The sequence below is a fragment of the Trematomus bernacchii genome, unplaced genomic scaffold (genome assembly GCF_902827165.1).
Source record: "Trematomus bernacchii unplaced genomic scaffold, fTreBer1.1, whole genome shotgun sequence".
Classification (NCBI taxonomy): Eukaryota; Metazoa; Chordata; class Actinopteri; order Perciformes; family Nototheniidae; genus Trematomus; species Trematomus bernacchii.
In genome coordinates this window covers 3,152,492-3,175,257 of record NW_022987698.1, presented here as the reverse complement: position 1 = coordinate 3,175,257, position 22,766 = coordinate 3,152,492, and the positions used below count along the sequence as shown (strand labels likewise).

Sequence of the window (22,766 nt, the reverse complement as noted above, 5' to 3'; positions counted from 1 at the left end):
TCCGCCGTTCCCTTTACTGCCATGCTCCCTTTCACTCCCTGCCACGATCTATCCTCTGCAGTCTGTCTCCGCTTTGGTCCGTGCTATTCTTTCTAGTCCTTACATCTACCGCAACCTTGCAAAGTCTCCATTCTTATACACAGCATGTATTTAAGCATACAAACACACACTTACATACAAATGCATGCATCCACAAAACATTTTTTAACATTTACTCCCTGAATCCTGGTATTAATTCAGTCTACAGTTACTCTGATAGCCTGTAGGCCAGCTTAACTGACATTGCATCTCGGCTACAATTTGCAACATGACTCACTGGAGTTGATGTGAAACTTTGTGACGGATGACACAGCCGCACTTGAGTCACAGTAACAGTGAAGCATAGACTAATTCAAATTAGGGAAGTCATTTATTTTTAGGATGAAGGCAATAGCTACCTGTTAATGGTGATGACTGCTTAGGTGCATGTGAATGATTGTGAACGATGGGGGGATGTGGTGCGTTTGGCTGCGTTATAAAAAGCTTTGTTTTGGAGAGGCTCCGGGCATGATTTGGATGCTCACTAGTGCCTGACAGGAAGGATGGATAGAGCTTTGTTTAAGGGTTGTGTGCATTGACTATGAACATCAGCGAGAGAAGAACATAACCCTTGCTTTAAGATAAGGTCCTACAATTCATTACAGCTATTATGAAGTGACCAATATGTTACTGGGCACAAAATTGTGTGATAACCATTAATTCGGGGATTAAAGATCATGAGCTAACCACATCATTAAACACTTCATCAATCAAGGCAAACAATGGCTCGAGCAAAAAGTCCACGACTCTCAATCAACGTGCGACTAACTCACATCCAGCTCAGTTCCAGTTGGTGCAATCCAGCCTGCGAGCCAGTCACAGCCAACAATAGTCATCAACGACATTACTCACAAATGTCAACGAGAAAATAATTACCACTGAACAAGTGAAACCAAACTGAAGCACCTGAATCCCCCACAATAAACAACATCCTTTTAAATGTACACTTGCTTTGAGAGACCTTCCTGTTCATATGAAGATGCTTAATAATATATAAGGTAGGCTCTGACGTCATTTTTCCTCATACAGCCTCCCTCAACACCATCCGCTATGCTATGAATGGGTAGAGCTGTACCCGTAGGGAGGGAGCACATCAAAAATTAAAAACTGCAAGACTTAAAACAGAGATCTGTACAATGTGCGGTACAGTCAATATACATGGTTTTTATATACTGTACAAGAGTGTTGCTCCACATTGGGGAAATAAGGTTGGAGTAAATAATCCTGACATCAAAACGCCTGATCCTATTCTAAAGCAGGATTCGTCTGCCTGATCACAATCACAAGGACTTATAATATCCCGGTTTTCTGTGAACAGGTTTGTAAAATATCTTTATAACGTTTCATTCAGAAAACCATTTGTTGGTAAATCATCGTCATAGAGTGCTCTCTTTTTTTTGTTGCCTCCAGTCAGTCTTTAATACGGTATGGCTGAATTCACTCTGAATCTGTTTGTGCACTCAATTGTACAGCAGCTTTGTTTTAGTTTTTTTGCCATTTCGTGGTAGTGTTTTAGATGTTTTTGTTTTCCACATGAATGCACAATGGCAGATGCTGGCTGTGTTTGTAATTCAGGGCAGAGTGATACTGATGACCTGTCCCACATAATATGTATATCATATTTATGTATTAGGTTGTTTGTGGCGAAAACGATGAAACTAGGCAGGGTATGCAATTAGCACCTGCTACCTGCCAAGTACTGGGGGCTGGCTGTGGCAAGATCACACTGTTGAAGGTCCTTACATGTAGACATATTGTTTTTATAAAGCAAAAGGTTTAAAATACTCAGTGATTAAGGTAACATGATATATTCCATAAGTCTGACACCATTGATGAAGTGTTTACAATCTAAAGAGCTCTACATAGATTTCAGAAGAGGCATACAACACACTAAAACGCAAGCAGAAATGTTCAGTGACCTGACAACGACAAATAAAACTAATAAAAGTAACTTGGGAAAATGTGAAGAATGTCCCTACAATTGTATCATCTTGTGAACGCACGACTTACCTCTGTGAGGTGCGGGTTGGGGTTGAAGCCGCACTGGTTGCACACCATGGAGCAGCACTGAGTGCAGGTGTTGTAGGTCGGCTTGTCGTCCCCGCTGCCCGTCAGGTCGGTGGTTTTGCAGACCGGGCACAGCTTGCTGCTAGGCATAGGTGCAATTTGTGGCACAGAGTAAGGGGATGTGGGAACGCTGCCTCTGTCCGGGGACACAGAGGGGGACCGCCCCGTCCTGCTGCTCCCCACATCCACATGCAGACTCTTCCGCGCCACATGACCCTGGCCCTGCTCTCCTTGAGGGGCGGCATGCTGATGAGTGTCGTGAGAGGCCAACCGGTCCCCTGTCCCATGACCACTCTGGACTCCTGCTTTAGGGCCTGGGTCTGACGGGGGTGGTCTGGAAGGAATGATAAGGAGAGTGACAATGGATTCAATCCTCCAATCAATACACACATCCTCCATCACCCCTACCTAGGACACATGTTAAGTGCCCTCACTTACAAAAGTGAAGGAGGCTTCCTTACCCTTTCAAAACACCTTACAGTAGGAGGTAGCTCCAGAGCCTCTGATAGCTCTGTTTGTCGTTACTAAGGGAGACATCTGCAGAGCGCCACATGGTTGCTTTAGCCTCACTCTTGGCGAGACATGCAGTTTTCTCAGATGGAAAGAAGCTGCCCCGCCCACACTTAGTCAGTGGCTCCGAGACATAATGTCCTGCCTTCACTTGGAGATAATACATTTCTCAGTTAGTGGCTCTGAGAATAAATGTTATAATACATGACGTAACTCCTGACTTTATGGTAACTTTACTGGGGGGGTACTCTTCCCATTTTTTTGCGAGTGTTATTTTTGTCATTGTTTTATTTTTATATCATATAACACTTTTATTTATAACAATGTGGAATTTAGTTACCCAACTTTCAGGATTTTAGCTGAAAAACTGAATAGAAGGAGATTTAACAAGAAAGAAAAGGTGGATTACAAATGGAAACACAAATATTTGTCCTTAACGAGTTCACACATTGCAAAACCCTTTAGACAATTCTCTCCAAACAGCACAACAGTTCATCCAACATCCTAAACGCAATTAAAACACTTCATGCACAATTTAGGTTACACTCCTGTAAGAGGTGGGAGCAAGTCATTGTTTTACAAATGACGAGTAAATCTAAAGTCTTTGCACTCATGTCCGAACTTGCATACTGAAATTTGTTTTTTTGACCACCACTTACAGAATGTTTGGTCATTTGAGTCTACACCTCTGACTTTGTTCCAGAACGCTGAGAACACTTTGTCACAAGTATAATTGTCCATGTTTTTCATACCAGTGATCTCAAAGTACATTCAAGAACGAACAGTACTTCTACTTGACGAGTATATTTTGGAAGCCTTCAGCTGTGGCATGCACATGGTCCACATGCCATTAAAACATGTTATAGTTGTTCATAGGGTGATATCAGACTACTCAAAACCTTGGCCAACTGTGAGGCATATGTTGAATATTTTATATAGCCTCTATCAGTTTCTTTGAAGTGCTCTTTGTGGCTTGCTTTCAGCAACATGTTTAGGGTGGAACAAATGAGTGCATCAGAAACAGCACTGTAAACTTTTGGTTTTCTTGCTCATTTTAGCCCTCAGGCATTAGTACCAATAATTAAATAGGAATGGAGGATTTCCACTGTCATAACAACTCAGACCTTTTGTCATGCTCGTCATTCTCCAGACAGTCTCAACAGCAGCCCTGCATTTACAGTGAAAAGATTATTGGAAATAAATGGAGGAATAAAGGAATTCAATTCGAGTTTGTTAGCAATTATGAGTCACAGCCGATAGAGGCTGCACAACTCTGACATTATTCCACTCTCCACAGGAGTCCTGTGTTCACAGTCGTGAGCCCATCAGGAAAACCTGCACTCTTCATACCATCACTGGACTGTTACATTTGAAATTCAACACAGGCGTGACTGGGTTTTATACATTGACCGGCGCTTTCCTGCTGTGAGAGGATATTGTTAAAGCTACTGACGTGTGGCTTTGTTTCTAGAGAAATAGTTTGCTTTATCACAAAGTGGATAGCAAAGGGTTTCTACGTTGGCAAAGTGTTGTAATGGGAGCTCCAGGTGTAAGTGACAATTAAAGGTCAACATTTTGGGAAATGTTAAACTATTTATTTAAATGATGCATAAAGTGTATAAACTCTTGTTGTGTTAATAGGCACACACTGGACATCATGATTTGAACATATGTTTTGGCATTGTCAGACTGGACAGGTGGGACCAAGCAGGTACGGAAAAGTCAATAAACATTTCTCATTGGGATAGTTTGGAGAGTGGTTCCAATTACAGTAAAAGCTTTAGAGTGACATCTCACAGATGGATATACTAAAAATATGAATTTATGAGTAGCAGCTTTTATAAAGCTGAAAGAGAAGGTAACTATTTCCTATTTGGCAAGATACCCAACATTTTACAGGCCAGCATCTGAGCCTCTCCTGTTCCTGACATAAAAACTTTGATCAAAAAGTAATTGTAAAATCCATTTCAATTTCAACACAGAACAAGGAAAGATTAAACCAAAGTTATGTTCATTAAAATCCCAGCAGACATGTGGGCCCATTACTCTGGCATCCTCCGGCAGCACTGCACCAATACCAGGTTGTTACTGACAATACCAACTCTGAGGGCGTAAATCAAAGTACTGGCTGGTACAAGGTGCCGAAGGGGTTAACTTAACTATCAACAACTGGTTACTTAAAAAAACGATTTGTACAGATCCCTTATTCTTTAAAAAAACATTGTCTCACATTGGCGGAGGCGTGTGGTGCAGTGGATTAGTGCGTTAGTGTTCGGATCAGGGGAGCACAGGTTCAAACCCCACTGCAGTCAGCATGTCGTTGTGTCCCTGAGCAAGACACTTCACCCCAAATTGCTCCTGTGGGCAATCCCCACAGTATTGAGTATGTAAGTCGCTAAAAGCGTCTAACAAGTGACGTGTAATGTAATGCATATGACTTGTCAAATATGTCAGGGAGATAGAAAAGGAAAATATTAGACAGTACTTAATCTTAGCCTGACACAGTTTATCTGTATCAGTATCCCTACAATGGAGATTCTATACGTTTCTTATTGATTTGTATCTCTGGCTTCTGAGTGAAACGTATATCCAGTCATCCATTTAATAATATGGGAAGGTCAAACCACAGATGTAGTGGATGCATAAGAACATGTTTGAATGCATCGTTTGTTTGTGAGGGCCAGATGCACATTAAAGGCATCATGTAGAGAATACATCCACATGAAATGCCCATCGATTTAGGTGTGAAGAATGTCAGTGACTATAATCTTTTTGGAAGTAAAATGGAAAGAGGTAATGATTAGCCCCTGAGGGAAATACACCTGACTTTATCATATTCAGTGGGGTGAATTCTATTTTTGACATGCTGTGGCTGATGGACACATTACTTGTTAGACAAAGGGTTTAATGTTTTACGGTGTTTCGTTATCAGCTCCTGTTACCCGACTGAAAGTAAGAAAGTAAAACATATCTATGTGATTTCTGTCAAACATGATGAAAAAAGCATCATTTTTAAAGAACTGGTTTTTAGTTGATGTTGTTAGCAAACACCTTGTTGGTGCTGCATTCAAACTAAATGGAAAGGAATCAGAAACAAAGTGAATGTGTTTTATTTTCTTCGTATAGCCAAACCTTGGACAGAGGCTGTGAAAAATAGACCCAAGTCAATGCTGTTCCAATATTCATTAAACTAATTATTACATTCTCTGACAGAGGTGAACAGGGGTGTTGAAAGCCAATGCACTTCTAATTTTTACTTATTTGCTGCCAATTTATCATTTAAAATTGGACAGGTTTGGCAAACCCTTGAAAGATTATTGATGAGCAGTCGAACATGGCCGAGGGAGAGACTATGTTGGTCAAATGCAAATGCAGGAGCTGTGCTGAAACTTTAAATCTCCCACCTGCAGTGCGACACATTAAGAAAAGGCTTGTCACATAAAGCAAGCTACATACAATCACAATAAGCGCCCCTCAAGGATCCCAAAAGATAGCAGACTGTGTGTTACAGCTATGTTTTGTTTGATGGTGTGTGTCATTTAGATAAGCTTTGTGCCTCTTATGTATTGTACATTAAAGTCAAAGTTTCTATTTCTAAAAAACATTTAAATAGCTGGTAAACTTTTATAGACATTTTAGAAGAATTACTGCTGTTCTGAAGACATTTTCAGAAACTTTAGAGAGTCTTCTAACCATCTGGAAAAACATGTATCCCACCCTCAGCACCATAAAAAGATGTCTTATTTTGTATCCCGAGTTGCAATTATGATTCCTAATTAAACAGAGATAGTAGCCAGAATGTCTGCTAAATGTGTATATCATGAAACAAAATTACAGATTTATATTGCTATGTTGATGTGTCTTATAGATTAACATTATGGTTGTATTGAGTAAAGACTCATGACATGTACGAAATATTAGGAAAAGTAGTTTCAAATTGAAATGCAAATTGGGTTGAAGATCTTTTTATGGTGCAACAGATAACATATTTGTTTTCCATCCAGATGGTCACAGAGTCTTCGAGGATTCTGGAGACACATTCAGAACAGCGTTGTTAAACAACCATCTGGGTTTTTCAAAGACCGTTGGGTAGGTTTTTATCTCGTGAAATCGTATTCTTAGCTCTGTCTCTAATGTAATGAACAGCACCCACTTGGGTTAGGTGCACCTCTAACTACACAAATCACTGTTTCCATTCTGCCAAAATACACAGAGCGGCACAAGGGAGTGGCCATATTTAGCCATGGTTTAGTACTGGCATGGACCATCTACGGTCTGAGATGATAACACACACGGTGGAAGTATGTTGCACTGGTTCAGCTTACATATCAAATACACACACTCAATAAAAGCAGAACAATTTGAAGCATTTGTTGTCACTCCAGCTGTTTGCCACTGAAATCCCAACATGTAACATGCATTGAAAGAATAATTAAGCTTTAACAGGCATTTTCCTATTAAATTAAAGTGTCAATCTTGAGACATCTTGACAGTAATGCTACACTGCCCATGACTCATAGGTAGTCATTTCTTTTTCTGTATCCTAGGGCTGTCATAACCTCATAAATAATAAGATCTGGTTCTGCATTATTTGTTGTGATAACCATTTGCTATGTGTTGGCTACCGAGTGCACAATGCTCTCATTGCTGAAGGTAAATTAATCATGAGGGCATACTGTTTGCTCACTCTGTCTCAGAGCATGACTGTATCCATCATTTTCATGGGTTGTATGAACTACAGCTTTTTTCAGGTTTGTAATGGACTTTTGATTTATATCGATTTTTATTACTTGATGATTTACATTGTTTGGAAAGACTGCATGAAGTAGCTTTTAGCACTTTGTAATATAAAGTACATGACGGCGGATGTACCGCTCGTCACTAATTTGGTTGTTAGACAGGAAACAATGAGACAATAATGTAGAAGTGGCTCATTTACTAGCTTGTTGAAAACATAGGAAATGTTTGGAGCTGCGTTCAACACAATTCATTATTTCTTACAATTCTGAATGTTCGTCAGTTATGGTCATCAGTTCAGGATGTTGTCAAAGCTATTATGGTTAGATAATAAATAAACATTGTATTGCTTTGTGGAGCAGAAGGCTATGGTGACTTTCTTTGCTTGATCGAGTCCCATATGGGCTCAGATTTAGCTCTTTGACTGCCATGAATAAAATATCATATAGAACTGCCTATATGGAAACCACTTCTGAGTATGGATATATATAGCATATTATGTCCCCATTCATATTAATAGGCACATTCATAAAATGCAGCAACTCATTTTAATTAAGATGAAAGTCTCATATCTACAGTCTCAGCTCTGCCGCCGTCTCATTGTTTCTCACACTCGCAAGTTCTTTGTAGGGGAAGATTCAGACGGTGTGTGGGGGCCCTGATCTTAGGAAACCTATTTCCATCAGCCACATGATATACTGTCTCTCTCTCACTCTCTAACCGTCTTAATCAAGAAATCAAGATATGACAGAGAAATTAAACCTGCTTCTTAGTGGATAAACGGAGTGCTTTTTTACATAGACAAAGCTAAACATTATTATTGGTTTACAATTTGACAGTAGCTGAACATCCGAACTGCTCCACATTGCATGTTACAATCACTTTGTAATTTAACGACATAACTCAGGCAGGATAGATTTTCCCCAACATTTTTTGAATGTTAGCCTTGGATGTAGGTTTGTAGCATGAAGAAATGTACCCATGCACCTTGGATGGAAGGTTAAAAATGGTAAGTAGTGAGAGACTGTATGCAGGTGTGGCAAATTCAAGACGCAGCTGTGTGTCTGACTGTGTATATAGGTCTACAGCTGTTGAACTGTATGATTAAGGCAATATCAAATCCCCCCCACTACACACACAGGCTACTATGTGTGATTAAACTGATGATATGGGCTGGATTTGCGTTGAAGTTATTCTGATTGTCTTGTAATAGGAAAATGGAGGCGTTTTTACATTTAACTGCAAAAATAATGGAAATATTGTCACTCAAGTCACTCATAAATGTTAATATGTCTGAGCTCAGTGTCTGGATTCCTCATAGAGGGATGCAACGGCACTGTTTTAGCAGAAATCTCCCTCTTTCTGTGCTGTATAGTGGTGAGAAACAATTTCCACTAGCTGCTGCATATTGATTTGATTTGAGTACTGATGAATGAATGAGGCAGCTATGCGTTACAGTCCTGTGCTCACAATGACGCTGTCTGATGGTAGCACTGTCACCCTACAAAACGTCAGAAAGGTAATTTCCTAGGATGACTCTGTATTTACTGGTTTTCATGTCGAGGCATGTTCAGGAAATTAACATGTGGTAGAGGCGAGTGAGGCATTCAACGTGAGAGATCAAGAGCACTTTGACCATTTACATTTCTAATGTATCACGTGAAACTATGGGGGGCATATCCTTTCAGATCCATTCCGAAATACTCATATTTAGGCTACTTGATCGCTATGAGGAGAAAAATGTCGCTCATTCAGTAATGATACTTAGCCACTGATGCCTGAGGACAGACACCGTGAAAACGGGCGTAAAAATCCCTATTGAACGCTATATTTACGAATTATTGATTCTACATCGAAAGCGTTGCATATTAAATTTGACTTCGACCCAAATGAACGTTGAGTAATAGGGTGGTGCTGCTGCCAAAAAGCAGAAACGGGTCTCCAAAGGGGGTTGGTGAATTGTGTTGACAAGGATATAGAAATAAATAATTAAGCACCCATTCACGTCTATCTGAACGCAGTCGGCTGATCCTATAGCCTATGTACACTCCACACCGTACCGATGCACCGAACACTGCACAGTAGCCTCCCTGATTTCTCTCCACAGTTTGCCGGAGAAGAGTTCTAGCTATCGCGGCTACCTGTTAATCCCCGGCCCGGGTGCAGCCCCACTTCCTCCGGCTGGCGCTCCATTGCTCGGCTTGATGAGCTGTCCAGAGTCCGGTGGTGCTGAAATGGAAGCCGGAGCCCCTGCTGCAGGCACGGCGGGGCCGGGCTGTCCCGCCTGTCCCTCCCCTTCCATACTGGCCTCGTTCCCCATCGCCTCGGGATAGGTCTCGACGGAGAGAAACGATGTTGTAGACGGTTCTACAGCTGTGGTGGAAACTCAGATGAAACTCAGCGCTGCTCCCCTTCCGCCATCATCACCTACAATTCAGCATCCCGCACGGAGCACGCGCACTGACGGAGAGAGCGAGGGAGCGCGCTGACGCAATGGGTGGGAACTTGAGAGGCTCGTACGTGCGCGTTCACGACGCTCGGTTATCTCAAGTCACCACGCAAATACATCTGAGCCGCTCTATGGCACATGACTGGAGAGACCACTGGGACCTCCCCGATTTAATCCGGGTCTTTCCCTCATATGGACCATTTGTTTTGTAACCTAAGCGACAGAAACATCATACATCGTTACTACGTGTTTTGAAATGGGATAATCCTTTATCTCGTTTGCATATATTTAGCATTTTCTGTAAAGAAAAAGGTCCACAGCGTACATTATTTGGACACAGGCTACTGATCTTTTTTTTTTTTAAATCGATAAATTTAATCGATAAGTCAACTGACAGACAATGAATAAACAACTATTTTGATAATCAATTACAAATAATCGTTTGTCATTTAAGCAAAAAGGCCAATAGGCTGAACCATGGAAATGTAAGGCCTATTGCTGGTTTTCTTAATCTTATACGATACCAAACTAAATACTACTTAAATGCAAAACATTATTCCAAAAACACTTAGAATACTACAATATTTACATCAAAATACACATGTACATTACAGCCATGGTGCCAAATGACAAGACCTTTGCAGAAAAAGTCAATTTTATTGTGAAAGGCTCTTTACAGCGTAATGATGGTCACTGAATGACTGCTCTCCCTAGTGTACACCAACTGTCACTACAATCAAACATTTTACTCTGGTTTAATAAAGCTAGTCTAGCTAACCTCCTAGATAAACTTAGTAATATCTTTGTACAGTGACACGTTGTACTATTAGGTGGAATCCTACAATACATTCACTCCAAATATACAATTATTTTCAACCATTGTAGTCGTATCACGTCAAAAAAAGAAATCTGGATTATAGCAAGATATTTTCATTGACTTTATTGTAGTATGAACTCGCAAGCACAAAGAACAACTGACCTCAGTGTACAGGTGAGCCAATTAACAGATACATATGTACAAAAACACACAAGTGCACACATTCAACTTCTATTCACTCACTTTGAGTTCCCATTTCTGGTACAAAAATAACAATAGCTTCTTTTTCATTCACAGGACCTCTAGACACAGCTAGAAAGCCTCAGTTTAAAGGACATTCCGATGAAAAGAATAAACCTTAATGCATCATGACGTCTTCTTCAGTTTAAAAATTGTCCATGAAACAAGTGATATAAAATATGCTTTTTATGTTGTATAGTAAATTACCAACAGTGAGGATATTATAACTGAAATGCTAGGGATGGATAAAACATGGCCTTTTTCTTTCAAAACATTCAGTACTTTATTGGCACCATAAAGAAATCTAGTATGGCATAAAGTTTAGGAAATATCGTCTTATTTTTACCAAATTGTAGTTACATAAGAAGTTGTGCGGATTTTAGGACTTTGGAGATCATCTTCCAATAACAATGAATACTTTGATGGATAAAAAAAGCATTCAGATACACCATTGGGAACATGCCTTTTATCATATTTACAAGTGTCAAAAGCAGTGGCACAAGAAGAAGAACATTTGCATTGAGATTAAAATGGTAGTACATACAGTATATACATAAATTATAAAATAACTGACCTTGGTAACATGGTCGATTTGATGAAGAAGATGAGGGTCTGGCTAAAATACAACACTAGACGGCCTTTATGAGAGTTTCAGGAGTGCAACAATTTCATTTTCTCTGGGGTGATTGCTCACAGAGTTACTTTCTTATAGAAGTTATGATTGTTTGTAGTTATTGGCGCTTGGCTTTGTACGGTCGGGAGCGTTTCCTGCGATCAGGCTTCCTCTGTTTGTGCAAGCGGCCAATACTCACTCCCTGCCGTCGACGCACAGAAATGTTTTGCTCCACAAGGCTGGCCAACATGCCTGAAGAAGATACCCAGTCAGAATGAATGAGCCAAGAAATGATAAAAATGCAAACACAACAACAGATTGTAGCATTTAACTAAGGTTTGCATATGTATGGTGGTTAAACATGTGATGTATTTGTAGTCTTCTCTATTTTCTATTTGGAAGGGACATGTACCTGTGTGTTGTAACATCAATGTTTTCCTTTTAAGCAGAACAACACATATACATGTCTTTGTATTTGTAAATGTGTCCCTGTATGTATTTCAGGTGGATAAATGCATTTTAACACTCAGAACCCTAAAGTTGCAATAGACGTCTTTTTTCTTTAACTTATTATTATGAAGTGCATGTTGATTGGACAATGTGGCAATAGATAGCACCACCATTTGCATTTAGATTGGTTCACTGTAAGCCTCACTTTCACACTTAAATGATGTCTCACAACGGTAACAAAGCCTTGTGGCAAAACAACATGGAAAACAGCTCTTTTACAGTAAAGATAGCTATTAATAGCACCGGAATTTGCTCAAATTCGCCAGATGACGTTGTACATTCATTAGCATATCAGCACTGTCCCCTGCGCTAACAGTAATTGTTGTGAAGCGTATGTGGCAGGACAGGTTTTTGTTTTTTTCAAATTTGATGTTCTGTTCAGTTTCATACCTTTGATCCACTGCTTACACTCCACTGAACATTACTAGCCATTTAAATGTGCCATTCATCAGCATTAACAGGAAGGTTAGACTTCCAGTGGACAGTTTTGTACTGTTCGTTTTGTAAAATACGGCTAATGATGCATGCAGTTTCCCGAAAGGTTGTTTATGTCTCCAGTGAATTCCTGTGTTACATTTTCCCACTATAACAAGGAGAGTTGTTAGTTTAGATTAGTTTCCCAGTTGTTAGCTTGTGTGTTGTAGCCAAGCTGTAAGCAGCTAACGCTGAGAAAGAGTGAAGAAAATAAGAATAATGAGACTTACCTTCTTGGGCCAGCATTGATATAAAGGTGCAGATGAACTCATCGTAATTATGGGTCCTCCTTTGATCATCAATCTGATCAATGAAAACAAAACATTTGAATTAAAAGCCAATTAAAATAACATCTCACCAAATACCGAATATATTGGATTTGTTTCAGGTAATCAAAACCTACTTTGTATTTCTTTCTCTTTTCTACTTCCTCCTTTAGATACACCTCATAATTGGCAATGTCAGCCTCCACACACTTGAGCAGTGCAAGCAACTCCTGCAAGAGACAGAATAAGATAAACTACAATGTTTGTTTGTTGAATATTTCCAGTATACCGCCTTAGAAACAGCTGCCTAATTGGCAGTAGAAGCAAATATGTGAGAGTGTGCAAGGTACATACTACAGTGCATCATAACAGTACAGGACTTACTTTAGGAGAGTACTTATCCCCAGGGGGCTTGCTGTCTGCAGCCATTTCCGCAGCGTTGAGCTTCTCCTTGCTAGGCTTTACATCTGCTCCATCTTTGCTCCCCTCTTCCTTCACCACCACAGACGACCCCTCATCTCCTTCCTTGTCTCCTGCGGAGAGCTCTGCTTTTACTTTGTCTTTTATCTTCTCAGGGGTGCAAGGCCGCTTTGTTCCATCAGAAGCCAGATCTGCTGGACAGACAGCAATTCAAGTCAAGTAAGCGGACTATTTCTGAATAAAAGTAAGGTATGTTATACCGATAGAAAGTGATAATGTATCGATTTTGTGCCTAATTTTTATTGATAATAAACAGTTGATCAAAGCAATACATTTCTCATTGTGTGAGGAGAAAGTAGAGTTTGCAGCTTCACACTTTTTAGTTGCATTCAGAGTCAGCATTTGACGAGACAGTGACATAGTTGAATGCAAAGACGAACGGCAAGCTATTTCATCATGTTTTTCTTTGTATTCCTCAAAAACCTATGAGCCGTTACATTTGGTTGTCTCTCATCGATTTGTAGCAGGTAGCATCCCAGAATATGAGTTCAGAGGAGGAAATGATCAACGATGTTTAGCTGCCTAAGATTTTCAATGTTTTTCATTTGAGACCGAGTATAAATGGCGGTAGAAATAAAGTGGAGCGTTACAGAAGCTGCTTGACAATAGCTGTGCGAGAGGACAAGGCTGACAGGGAAGCTCATGGCATCTGAATCTCGAGGACAATGCATCCTGGTACATGGAGGCAGTACCAGCTGCTCCTCGAGCTGGAGAACTCAGCTTCCTCTGTCAAAACTCACTGAGTAATGAACTGCTTCAATTGACAACATTACCCATTAACTCTGACTGGACATCCACAAAATAAATGGCACATTCTCCCTTTAAGGTCACCCCAAACTGTTAACTTCTATTGTCTTAAATGATTAATATGCTCCAACTGTACCATAAATATCAAGTGATAGACTAAAACGCTGACTTCAGCAGAGGCTGTTAGAGCACCTTTGTAAATAACACAGGCGACAGTAACGACCTCTTGTACTCACCAGATGGAGGGAGAGCGAAGATGACTCCGTCCTCCTGCAGCTGTAGCAGAGCAGCGCTGACAGAGGGACCCAGCTCTCTCACAGCGCGGTTGTGTCTGGAGTCTAGCCTCAGCATCTCATCTTCTCCGAACAGCACACGAGACAGATGGGATGCGACTGGACTTGATGGGCGCGTGGCAGCCTGGGAGCGAGCGGGTGAGCGCAGCGGGGAGTTGAAGGCGCTGCCAATCTCAGAGGCCGTGTCAGTGCTTTCGTTGCTGGGTGTGGGGGACGGCTGTGAAGCAGATGTGATGCAAATGCCCCCCGTGCGCCCTTCTGTGCGGACAGACAGGGGTGTGTTAAGGGCATCCTTCCTTTGGACCTCCTTCTTCAGTTTCTCAGCTAATACAGTGAGGGCAATCTGGCTCTCCATCCCAGTGACTACCCGTACTGGTCGTGATCGCAGACTTGCCTTCCGTCTAAACCTAAAAGACAGCAGATTTAAAGGGGACCTATTATGCAAAATCCACTTTTTCATGTCTTGTATACATAAACATGTGTCCCCTCTGTGTGAAGAGATTCTGAAAGTTTCAGGAAAAAAGATTCGCTCACTTTTTGTCCTGATCCATTTATATAAAAACCTGTCTGAAAATGAGCTGATCAGATTTTGGCCACTTTATGATGTCATAACGTTTTTGTTGGCTTGTGTAACCATTAGCCAATCAACAACCAAGGTAACACCCCCCCCCACCTTATCACCTGAATCTCGTCCTAGAGCACCATTGTGTTTTTTTTAACCAAATATCTCTCAGAGGAGCGTGGGGAGTGGCTCCTTATTTTCATCTAAAGTAACAGACACAGAATCAGCACTTTTGAAACAGGGCTGAAACAGAGGGGATTATGGGATGCTACAATGCATGATCTGTTTGGTATTTTGAGCCAAACACTTCAGAGACATGTTTTGTATATATCTGGGACCTATAATATATTGAGGGAAAACAGTATAACAGGGGACCTTTAAAACGAAAAGCAGAAACATTTATTTAAAGAAATGTTGCTTCTTTCGGTGGGGTCATAACCACAAACAAAGAAAGCAATTGTACCTATGTACACATTAGAATGCTAACCTGGTTGTGCCTGCAGAACCAGTTACTTCCTCCTCTTCATCCGCATCGTCGTCTTCATCGTCTGTGTAAGGGGGTTTGGGGGGAACTGCCACTCGAGAGCGACCAACTACAGCAGCAAGATCCTCTTCTTCCTGTTGATTTGAACATTCTCATTAAAGCTCAAAATGATTCAAAATGTGAGCTGCAACAACAGAAATGTAGAAGATATGACAATCTGATACAGAGGATTTGAGTTCAAAGTATAGCAGTTTGCATGATCTGAAAACGCCCCATGACTGAAGACCCAATTAGCACCTAGTTTGTGCACACTGGGACAGGGTTGCACTCTGAACCTCGTTGTATTTTTTGTACAATGACAATAAAAGGCTTTAACTTAACTTTTGACTTGAATGAGCAAGAGAGAGTGATTGAGCCTCAGAAAGCTGGATAGGGAGAATCATTCTTTATTTATACAGAAGTGAGAGAAACAACACACACAGTGACTGTCCCTAGGTCAGATCTGAGAGACAGAAAGAAATGTGTGATGTCCGGAGCTGCTAGGAGCGTGGAGTAGTCATCTTCTCACATAACAATGTAACACCTGCCTGTTACAGCGAGCGCAGATAGGGTGTCATATGCTGTGAAGATGAAAGCCTCGATACATTCAATTGAGTTGTCTTGACAAGACTAGAAAGATCACAGGAGGAGTGTGGCTCAGTGGGTTAGTGCACTGGTCTTCAGATCAAGGGGGTTACTGGTTCAATCCCCATGTCGTTGTGTGCTTGGGAAAGACACTTCACCCCAAATTGCTCCTGTAGGGATTGCCCACTGTATTAAGTGCATGTACGTCGCTTTGGGTAAAAGCGCCTAACAAGTGACATGTAATGTAATCAAATGCATTTACATAAAATATTTAAATCATGTATTTGTCTTTAGAAATGATACAAGGCAATGTGAAATACATATTTCTAAAAAAAACTGCTGTCAGTCCAGCACTCAACAAGAGCTAAAATATTTAGTAAATTGGGGAAATCAAAAGATAAATAATCAGCAACTATTCCAAAATCAAATTAATTTCGAAGCTAAAACCTAATGAATACTCTGGGGACTTATGATGAACATTTTTCTCCCCTATTTTCCGGATCTTGTGAAGCAGCAATAATGAGAAAGATAATTGGTGTTATAACTGATGATGAAAATAATCATTAGTTGCAGCTCTGAACGCCACCCTAAGTGCACATTACGACCAAAGCGTCTGAAAAAGATCTTTAGAGGCCTATATTGGTGGAGAAAGTGATCAACACCTGTTACAAATCTGCTCAAAGATTGTTGGTTAACCCTGTCAGAGACCTTATGACTCAGCCTATCATAACAACCTAATAAGGCTGTCCAACAACATCATCTCGGACCCAAACCATGTTCTGAACAGCGAATATGAACTGCTAAAGTACCTTCTAATCGGAGATACAGGGTCCCGCGATACAATAAAGTCAGCCTGAAGCATCCTTTGTGCATCAGTCAATCCTCACAGTAAATACAGAGCAAATGCACGCTAAAGGGTCTTTGAGCATGTTTTCTCTCAGTGATTGTGCTGTTATGTTAAATGTTTGTCGTTTGTTTTTCATGTATTGTGTCTTGATATTTGTCCATGTTGATGTTACACATGGAGCTGCTGTGATGCAAGTCAAATGTCAGACTTTCTCTGACCATTAAAGTATTATCGTATCGTATCGTATACGACCAAAATACCTTCCGAGCCAGCACCCTAATGCTGTTCCCGTCCTCTCACCTGCATTGGAGACTTGGCATAGTTGTGGTTGTCCAGGAAGGCCGGCAGCCGCTGAGCGACGGGGTTGGGACTGGTGACCCCTCCTCCTGAGGGAGCTGCAGGTTTACCCATGACCTTAGCGTTTCTTGAAGGGTTAGCAGCATCTTTAGACCGAGCTCCGGACTCATCAACTGAATCTAAAATGAGGGTAATTGTATTTCAGTTGAATGTTTATAATGAGCCCCTACACCATTTACAAGATGTGTTTTAACAAATACTCGGGGAATAAAGCGGATATAAGTACCCGGATCAGCCCCCTGGGATGTTACTGGCTCTGCATCTGACTCTTTCTTGATCGCAGCGGTGCCATCGTCCTCCTGCTGCTTCTTGTCTTGTGCAAGATCGGGCTGATTGAGCCGGATCATCTGAAGACAACATACAAAATACATTTTAAACATATTCAACAAGGTCAGTAGACATGACAGAGGAGCTCCTGCTAGCCCAAATACCGCCTTTACAGAATATCACTTGGACAAAGACAAAGAATATTAGGAACATTAAATTAGGACTTTAAAACAAGTGTCAAATATGACATGCTACAGCAGAGGTTATAACAATACATCCAAGTTTATTCATTTTAGCCTCTGATGAGACTTGCAGCAGTCCCTGACCTTCTGCAGACCCTCCAGAACAGTCTGTCGATTCCTCTTAAGAATTTCAAGTTTGGACTCGTACTTCATCCTGCGGTCAGGCACCACTGCCATCAGGTTGAAGCGAATGTCATGGTACGGCTCACTGAGAAAGAGCAGAGCAGCAGCATGAGAATGAAGCCCTGGAGGTGTGTGTAGAAGGTGAATAATCACTGCTCGGGCTAACTGGCTCTGGACTCACCCGGCAGTGGCCAGTCCAATCCTCTCCATGATGACCCGCCGAGCTTTATCGGTCCATTCCTCCTCCTCTCCCCAGGGCCCTACAATAGAGAGAAATATTATACTAACTTTAGGAAGCAAAATCCCAAACACTAAATGTATTAACACATTTTATAGCAGATTTGTCATAACGCTGTTTTATCCAGTGAGGAATTAGACCTTATTTATGGATACTGACATGGTTTAAATGATGATAAAACATAACAAATAAAAATAAGTGAAGTAAATACTTTAAAAAGGAGAAGAAATCGGAAAAATTATTCTAGGAAATTCTGTTTAAACCATATGCATACCTTTTAATACAAGATTCAGTGGTTCCACTGCAGCTAAACTGCTTTAAATCAGTGTGAAAAGAACAAGACTTCTGTATTTCTGTCAGTGTTTGCTCTCACCGTGATCAATGGGGTAAGCTTTTAGTCCATCGAGCTCAAAGAGGCGGTCTTTGATGGGCACATAGCTAACGAAGTGGAAGGCCTCCATGGTCCGCACTGCACTGATCCCATTCTGTTTCTCCGGTAAGTGCCTGGGCTCCGGTCTCCATAGAAACACAGAAAGAGAGCTTAAGAAACTGACACATCTTTCACAGTATGGTAGACCAATCACAGACCATTTTTCTCTCTCACAGAATCAGCGACTGACTTCTGTACAGCTGAATATTTCAAAAGGAACCTCTGACTGAGACCTGACCTACCTGGCATGGCTGTTATGTGCTCTGGCAAGCTCTGGGGCATTTCCAATTGCGTAGCCTTTACTCTGCAAAAAGAAATACAAATACAAAGTTAAACATGACAGTAGGAGAGGAGGAAGAAGAGGTGGAGAGAGCAAAAGTTGAAAAACGGTCATGCCAATCAAGACATTTGAAATTGAGAAAGAAGGAATATTTTAACAAGAGAGTGATTTAAATTGTTGAGAGATTCAGAAACTAAACTAAATGTATTTAACAAGCTATTTTTGGTCATAGACTTTACTCTGTTCCTATAATACTGTATATTAAGTTGTCGTTTGTCAACTTTTAGGAATAACAGTAAAATCCAAAACAAATCTGAGAGCTGATTTTCAAATGAAAACTCTAAATATAAAGCACCACATGAAATGACACTTAAAATAACAGAGATAGTGGGTGTTTCTCAATCGCGAGTACGCTTGCTTGGTAGCACATGTCTGCCGAGCATCTTGCTTCAGAAGCGAGTCAAGAATACTTCCTGACATTCGGAAAACGAAGTGTGGAACACGCTAGCAAGTGTGCAGGTGTGCGTCATATGAGAGGCCCCGCCTTACATCTTCCGCCACAGATTTGGGGAAATTGGTCCGTGCGCAAAGCATTGTGGGGATTTTAAGACCGCGAAGTCTACTCATGTGCAGACTCGATATTTCTCCAAACGGAGTACGCCGGGCTCGGTAGATTTCCAAGTATGCTGGAGATTGGAACAGTACTTCGGCGGCACTCGATGACGTAGTATGCTTGAAATAGTGGCTCTGAAGCAGCTTTACTCGCGATTGAGAAACACCCACTGTGTATGAGTGAGCGTGAGAAACATCTTACCTCTGGACTAAAGCCTTTGGTGAAAGCCTTCATGCGACTAATGGTGGTGCCGAGCTCAACGCCACTGCAGTTCAGAAGCACACTCAACAAAGCGTGGGTGGCACATGAGTTTGGTATCAGCTAGACAAAAAAAGACAAGAATAAACAGGAGTCAAATCAAGAATATGCATGTAATTAACAATGAGACAGGGCATTACTACAATCAATTCCTCCTGGAAGAAGGAACATATCTTATGATGTCTTAGCAGTACTTTGGATGTTTGGATCCCACTGTGCAATCATTACATTTGATTTACTTATTAAATGTTATACATTACAATTGTCTCCACATTTGTCCCAACTCACAAAGAACCACAATTAACCGGCTAAAACAATTGAAGAAAAATCTTCATACAATTTATTAAAATAATACTTGCATTTACTTAAAGGTGGGGTAGGTACGTTTGAGAAACCGGCTCGAGATACACTTTTTGTTATATTCCATGGAATGCTCTTAACATCCCGATAGCAATGAATATCTTAAGTGCTTTGACAAAAAATACATAAAAATATGTCATCTGTGGAAGCCGTAGTACTGTAAAAAGTACGACCAATCATTTTAGCCGGCCCGGCTAAAATAACTGGATAGCCAACCTGCCTGTCAGCCTTCCATCTCGTGCCCTCATTGGTCATGTGCGCGTTCGTGTGTGTTGGAGGAGGGGCTCTGTAAGGAAGTGGCAGATTTTTTCCGGTTGTGTATTTTCAAATTCTAGCGCACTCGAGCTGGTTTCTCCAAAATTACCTACCCCACCTTTAATTGGCAGAACTAATACTGAAGATGTTAGGACTTCAAATACAGGCCAGTGGCTCACTAATAAGAAGACTTCATATACCAGGAAAAACAACATTAACTACCAACATGTATGATCACAGAAACACTTACCTGGTGAGCAAAGAACATATCATTTACAATGTCCTCGTCAATGACAGAGGTCTCATCCACCAAAGTGTTAACTTTCCTCCTGGATCGACGTTCCTCGATCCACTTGAACAAGAAGATGAAGCCATAGACAGGACTGCAAGAAATACAAAACTTTTCACATGGTGTTGCTACAGTCAGAAAATAGACGCTGTTTAAATCAAGACATGAAACTTGGAATAGCCACATAACTACATGTCAGATTTTTATATTTGTGTCTCTCTTTCTGTGGACAGTTTTTGTCAATCATTGCTCTTCACCAAACCTATTTGAATAGAACGGATTGGAAACAGAAAACATACCTTGGACACTTGCTTTGCAGATCATAGATTTCCTCTACTTGGACACCCTTGACCCCTGAAAAACACAAACAACCACACAAAGGGAAACCTTTTAATTGGATTTAATAGCCCCTTGAATGGAACTAGTTCTTGTAAACATGACTATTCACATGAAAGCGAGATAAGATATTCGGCTACTGTAAATGAGCTACTCACCAAAATCTTCAACCAGCAAAGTGAAGAGTCCTGAAATCAAAAAAACATTGTATTGTTTATTTTAGAATTTAAAAAATGTAAAGTATTTTTTTTTATGCATTTTCTTTGACTATCCGTCTTACATAAAACATATAGGTAATCTTGTAGTCTTAGTCTAAGCTAAGGCACTTTCCTCCTTTTTCTGTGTTTAATAGACATTTCTAAAGACACTGGGTAACAAGCCCTAAAATGTGAATCTCCATCCGATTGGAACAACCTGCCCAGTTCAATAACTCTAGATCCATTATCTTCTTTTATCTTGTTGTGGATTTGTCTTACTTATCTTCAAAACAATATATATATTCATATAATGAATATGGCTTCGTTCATGACAGTGCACATTTACTGTATGTATTGAGGCTTTTGTCTGCGTATGTGCACTTAAGATAAGATAAGATGGACTTTTATTAATCCCCGTGGGGAAATTCAGTAGTTTAACAGCAACAGGGTAAGATTGAAAAACAGGACAGCACAGATTCACACAGATTAATAAAATTAAGGTTAAAATAAAAAATGGTAAATAACTATAAAATAAGAAATGAATTAAAATGAACATATACATATTTAGTCATGTGTATATATATGATATACTGTATTATCTGGATATTAATGTTAAGGATCCCTTTGTAAACCAAAATGGCTCATCACATCCTTCATATAGCAAGTTAAACATTTCTAATAATAAGTCGAAAATAATTTGGATTCAGTCACATAGAATAACCCCCAAAAACGAATAAAAGGTCAAGTTTAATATGTTTGCTCATAACGTTAACTTACTCCTCATATTTCTCCTTTGGAAAGTCAATAAAGTGAATCAACATGCACAATACACAAACATATTTTATTGTACTATGTTTTAAGCTTGTAATGCATGTAAGTTGTTCTCTAATGTTAATAAGTGAAGCTGTTGAAGAAGCTGAAGTGTCCCTCTGGTTTTGTGTTGAAGCTAACGACAGCTAGCTGTGTTTCGAGCTGTCTCACCTGGATCACTCTCCAGCTCCAGCCAGCCTTTGTTCATCTTCCTCTTTGTGCACAGCAGACTATTATTTACGATGTTTTCCAGTCCATGTCCGAGAGAGGGGTAATAATAACCTTAAACGATAATCCGGTATCCATTCACGAGACAACTGTGGAGCTCAAGATAAACACAATAGACAGAATTGGCCGTTTACAATCTACGTCATCAAGAAACGACGGGAGTCACACACAACACAGCCCCCCTGCAACTTCCTGTAGTCAGAACTACAAAACTGATAACATCAGAACATTATTTTTAACAATGAATGGTGTACACAAATATTAAAAGTAGGTTAAACGACGAGATATATTTTTAGTTATTCATCAAATCACGACTTAGTGTCGGGGATTGGTGTCAGGGCATACATAATAACAAAGAAACACGCTGTTTTCTCATTTATATTAGAAAATAGTAAAAAAAAAAAAAAAAACATATGAACCAACACAAGAGGTTTACAAAATCAGGTTATTTTGTAAAAAGAAATGTTTTCAGATGTTCAAACTGGTTTCAAATGTTTTGTGTTTTAAAGATACAGTTTGTGCTGTTTTTTTTAATGTAATATAAGAAAGTATTCTATCAATGTAAAATGTGGCTAAAATAGTGAGACAGTTAGTCAAATGTTTTGCAATGATGGATCATTTAGGAATGTTAAATATTAATAGCACACCGTGTTCTTCATCGGGCTTTTTAACTCCCGGAACCTTA

The 22,766-nt window shown here is 40.3% G+C and overlaps 2 protein-coding genes across 3 annotated transcripts in view; both read right to left on the bottom strand.

Moving 5' to 3' along the window:
* The window catches only part of bsnb (bassoon (presynaptic cytomatrix protein) b), a 57,009-nt gene extending 47,226 nt beyond the window's left edge, over positions 1-9,783 (bottom strand). Inside the window, exons 1-2 of the mRNA XM_034139557.1 lie at positions 9,534-9,783; positions 2,089-2,479 (exon numbers count right to left, since the gene is read on the bottom strand). Coding sequence (XP_033995448.1) covers positions 2,089-2,479; positions 9,534-9,712 — 570 coding nt within the window. The 5' untranslated portion in view covers positions 9,713-9,783. The remainder of the gene's footprint in view (positions 1-2,088; positions 2,480-9,533) is intronic.
* Positions 9,784-10,758: 975 nt separating this feature from the next.
* bap1 (BRCA1 associated protein-1 (ubiquitin carboxy-terminal hydrolase)) lies at positions 10,759-22,204 on the bottom strand. Of its 2 annotated transcripts, none has more exons than XM_034139365.1 (17): positions 22,025-22,204; positions 21,005-21,034; positions 20,810-20,864; positions 20,472-20,604; positions 19,550-19,669; positions 18,698-18,759; positions 18,399-18,541; positions 17,969-18,047; positions 17,749-17,872; positions 17,382-17,502; positions 17,099-17,274; positions 15,331-15,461; positions 14,225-14,688; positions 13,146-13,375; positions 12,899-12,991; positions 12,726-12,798; positions 10,759-11,763 (listed from the first exon to the last, which is right to left on the bottom strand). In XM_034139365.1, exons 1-17 carry the CDS (start codon positions 22,059-22,061, stop codon positions 11,630-11,632), a joined length of 2,205 nt encoding a protein of 734 aa, XP_033995256.1. In that variant the 5' UTR covers positions 22,062-22,204; the 3' UTR covers positions 10,759-11,629. The 2 variants fall into 2 exon arrangements, with proteins under 2 accessions (XP_033995256.1, XP_033995257.1); XM_034139366.1 differs by having other exon boundaries at positions 13,146-13,372.
* Between the last annotated feature and the right edge of the window lie 562 nt (positions 22,205-22,766).

Excerpts from the sequence above, each read along its gene's own strand:
- bap1 (XM_034139365.1), bottom strand. The coding sequence starts at position 22,061 with ATGAACAAAGGCTGGCTGGAGCTGGAGAGTGATCCAG. Across the intron at positions 17,873-17,968 it reads ATTGGACTGGCCACTGCCGG|TGAGCCGTACCATGACATTC; the intron begins GTGAGTCCAGAG and ends GCTCTTTCTCAG. Across the intron at positions 11,764-12,725 it reads ATCAATGCTGGCCCAAGAAG|GCATGTTGGCCAGCCTTGTG; the intron begins GTAAGTCTCATT and ends TATCTTCTTCAG.